At 49.0% G+C, this 3751-nt stretch overlaps 1 protein-coding gene across 1 annotated transcript; it reads left to right on the top strand.

Moving 5' to 3' along the window:
* Window positions 1-594: 594 nt before the first annotated feature.
* On the top strand, window positions 595-1713 carry EI90DRAFT_3018388 (uncharacterized protein; the record flags this gene model as incomplete). The annotated part of the gene is made up of 5 exons (XM_039057227.1): window positions 595-1071; window positions 1123-1268; window positions 1327-1465; window positions 1524-1613; window positions 1669-1713. 5 exons carry the CDS (start codon window positions 595-597, stop codon window positions 1711-1713), a joined length of 897 nt encoding a protein of 298 aa, XP_038913280.1.
* Between the last annotated feature and the right edge of the window lie 2038 nt (window positions 1714-3751).

Here is a 3751-nt window from a genome sequence, read left to right as displayed (position 1 = left end):
CCGAACCGTGGCACCCCTAGCTAGGAGGAGGCTGGACTCGTTCCTTAGGTTTAGTCTGTTTAACTTGCCTAGTTTTAGAAGGTCCAAGTCATTGGAGTGATTCGTACTAGTTCTTATCGATGGATGCCCTTTACATCGGGGAATTTTCATCTTGGGTTCGCTGTGGATGTAAGGGTGACTACAAGCGCGCCAGTTTGCGCTTCGCACGCTGACCCGGGAAAGAAGAAGGCAAACCGCATGTTACGTTTTTGTGCAGCGATGGGGACCTAAGCGATGGACATATTAAACCAACCAGGGAACGGTCCTCCTATCACACGTGAAGTCAATTGACCAATACTGGGCCACTGCGGACCTGCAGTGCTCAGAGCTTCGCAGGTGATGAACGGTTCGTCCGCGGTCTGTCCGTGGGATCATAGCCATTGTTCGTCGGACCATATCGAGTAACTGTACATTGGGTTCACACCCGTTGCAAGAGCAGGCGCTTATTGCGTGAGGGACTTCCCAATTAGTCGGCCTCAGGGCTGTGTGGTCATAACTGCACAAAGTCACCGACACTGTTGAATCTTGCTCGATCCTCATCACAATCTATCCGACATGAAGCGCACTAAAGAAACCAAAGGGAAAATGAAGATATTCTCGAAGACAGACGCATCATCGCAAAGTCACCAAGTTTCAAGGGTGCCTTCTCCAATACCCTTGCCATCGTCGTCCAGCAACACCAGAGGAGATATCGGGGAACATCCCAAAGGAAACACCAAGGGCAGCATTAAGGGAAACACCAAACAAGCTTCGGTGCCTTCCTCCACACCCTTGCCGTCGTCGTCGGCCGACCCTAGGGACGACACCAGAGTCAACCCCAAGGCGGATAATGAACGAGCCCCCAAAGGGAACATCGAGGACGATGTCAAGGGAAACACCAAGGGTGACGCTAAAGGCGACGCAGGTGCTAGTACCATTTGGAACGGTGTTAAGAGCGTGCTGCGCATTGCGCAGACGAGTCTGGATAGTGTCCCTGTTCCCGGCCTCAAAAGCGCGATCGGTGGTTTCCTTGAAGCAGTCAGCCAATTAGAGGTGTGCTCTTCCATAAGCGCTAGTGAGGACACCATGTTCAAACTCTTATAGAAAGTGGGAGCGAATACCGATGCGATTCGTCAGCTCCGGGAGAACATCGAATTCTTCAAAGATTCAGTATCCGAGCCTCTCAAACACTATGACTCTAAGAATCCCGTTCCTCCAAGGATTGATGAGGCGATTAAGGCTTTATCGACGTGTGTCCACATTTCTGGGTGCTTATCGGGTTCAGAACAACCTAATCGTTCCTTCCAGTCGACTTGCCGAGACTACTACACTATTGCAACCATTTCTCGACAAAAATTCTGTCTCCCGATGGGCGAATCGTGATGACATCGAAGGGAATGTTCGCCAGGCCGGGGAGAAGATACGCGATGCTGTGAGGGCCTTCCAAGTAGGTATCCTTCTGCTATGCATATACCAGAGATTGAATGCTAATGTCGCGGACGTAGGCTTCGCAAGTTGTCCAAATCCATTTAGGAATCAAGGAGGTACAGAAAGGAGTGAAGGAGGTACAGGAAGATATCCAGATTCAGTCTGAGGTACGGCAACGTTTGCCCCAGCTCTCTCAAACTCCTAAACTAACTAATATTTTAGCGGCTTGACAGCCTTATCAAGGTAGCTATCCATCTATGGACATGAAAATCATATGTTCTGACTAGTTTGGATACATAAACCCGACGAAACTCTGGAGGGAGAAGCAATGCAGTTTGAATCCTATCTCAACAAACTTCCCCATATCCTCGGCGCTGGTTATGACACCAACCGATCCGGTGCCCCATCTAACTGTTTCCCTGGAACACGAACCGAAATTCTCAATCATATCATGCAGTGGCTACACCGGCCAATCAGTGATACAAGTAAACCTGTGTTTTGGGTCAATGGTCTAGCCGGGATCGGCAAGTCTACCATTGCCCATACTATTGCGGAGTACGCCGACAAGCGCGGCCTCCTTGGTTCTAGCTTCTTCTTTGTCCGCCAGCATGCCCAATTGTCTAATGCGAAGTTCTTCCTTGGAACAATTGTGCGGAACATTGCTAAGAAACTTCCTGCATTCGGTGCGGCTGTTGTGGAGGCAATGAAGAAGGAAGAGAATCTTCCCTATGCTTCACTTTCCACTCAATGCTCCTTACTCCTCTTTGTACCCCTCCAAGGCCTCAACTTATCCAAGCCTCTTCTCCTTGTGATTGATGCCCTGGATGAGTGTACGCGAGATGATGTGGATGGAGTGAAAGAATTACTCCGTTGCCTTATTCCTGGCTGCACAGACATCCCCAGTCTTCGCATGCTCATGACAAGCAGGCCAGAATCCCATCTCATTGCAGATCTGAACCGAGCAGTGAATGTGGACAAGATTGTGATCCATGAAGTTGACAAGCATGTTGCTTTGCAGGACATTGAGTTATATCTTCACCATCAACTCAAGTCAATTTGTGATCGGTATAGGGACACTGTTCAGGATTCATGGCCAACAACTGTTATGGTCTCAGCCCTTGCAAGGAGAGCTGGACGCCTCTTCATCTGGGCTGCTACAGCTATCAAATTCATTGGTGATGATGATGTTCAGGATCCGATGTATCAACTGGACTGCCTCTTGAATGATGACTTCAATGGGGCTGATGTGGGTCCTTATGCAGAACTTGACAAGCTGTATGAAATGGTTTTGTCTGCTTGCATTGCCAAACTTCCACCTGGCATGTTTGCCCAGTTCCACCATATTCTACATACCATTGTTCTGCTCAACAATCCATTGCCCCTGAAAGCACTTGGTGCTTTTGCAATGGTTTCTAATCCCATATCAATGCTGACTCGCATCCAATCCATCATACCACTGCCTCCACAGCCTGAAGACAGAGTTGAGGTCTACCATCCTTCCTTCCCTGATTTTCTCCTGCAACGGTGTAAGGATTCCCAGCTCAGAGTTGATGTGGTGAAGCATGAGAGGTGGATGGCTCTCCGCTGCCTGAACCTGCTCATTACTGGGCTTGTTCCTGCTGTAGATGAAATTGTGCCATGTTACTCACTCAATGTGGGTGTGAAGGATTTGAGTGTGAAGCTCACTTCACTGGTGGGGGAAGAAGTGCAATATGCATGCCGCTTTTGGACCTTCCATCTAGGAAAGCTTCAGATTGTGGATGATGAAGTTAGAGATGCACTGGAGAAGTTCACTGGTCTAGGGACTGATGGGAAGGGCCTTTTGCTGCGATGGGTTGGGGTGATGGGTATGATTGGTTGTGTGGGTGATGCTGCCAGAGGCCTATACAACATTCTCCCATGGATGGTTAGTTACATACTCTATACCAGAGGATCATGGTACTGACTCAAATTAGAGGGCTACAATACACCTGGCACACATTGCCCTTGTTTTACATGAAGCCTTCTGGATGATTTTAACCTATGCACCAACCATTGAAGCCAGCTCAGCACATATCAGCCAGTCTGTCTTGCCAACCCTTCCCACCAACAGCAAGCTGTTAGAGGGTTTCCAACAAGTCCGTAGTCCAAGTGTAACTGTTCATGTTGGACATAGTGCAGAATGGCCCTTCAGTCTTGCCACTCTGGTTGGTCACCTTGGCACAGTGAATTCTGTGGCCTTCTCCCCAGATGGATTCCTCCTGGCATCTGCATCAGATGATTATACCATCAGGCTGTGGGACCCTCACAGTGGGAGCCACCTCAA

Source organism: Cantharellus anzutake (genome assembly GCF_015039405.1).
Source record: "Cantharellus anzutake strain C23 chromosome Unknown EI90scaffold_43, whole genome shotgun sequence".
Taxonomy (NCBI): domain Eukaryota; kingdom Fungi; phylum Basidiomycota; class Agaricomycetes; order Cantharellales; family Hydnaceae; genus Cantharellus; species Cantharellus anzutake.
This window is presented reverse-complemented; position numbering and strand designations above follow the sequence as displayed.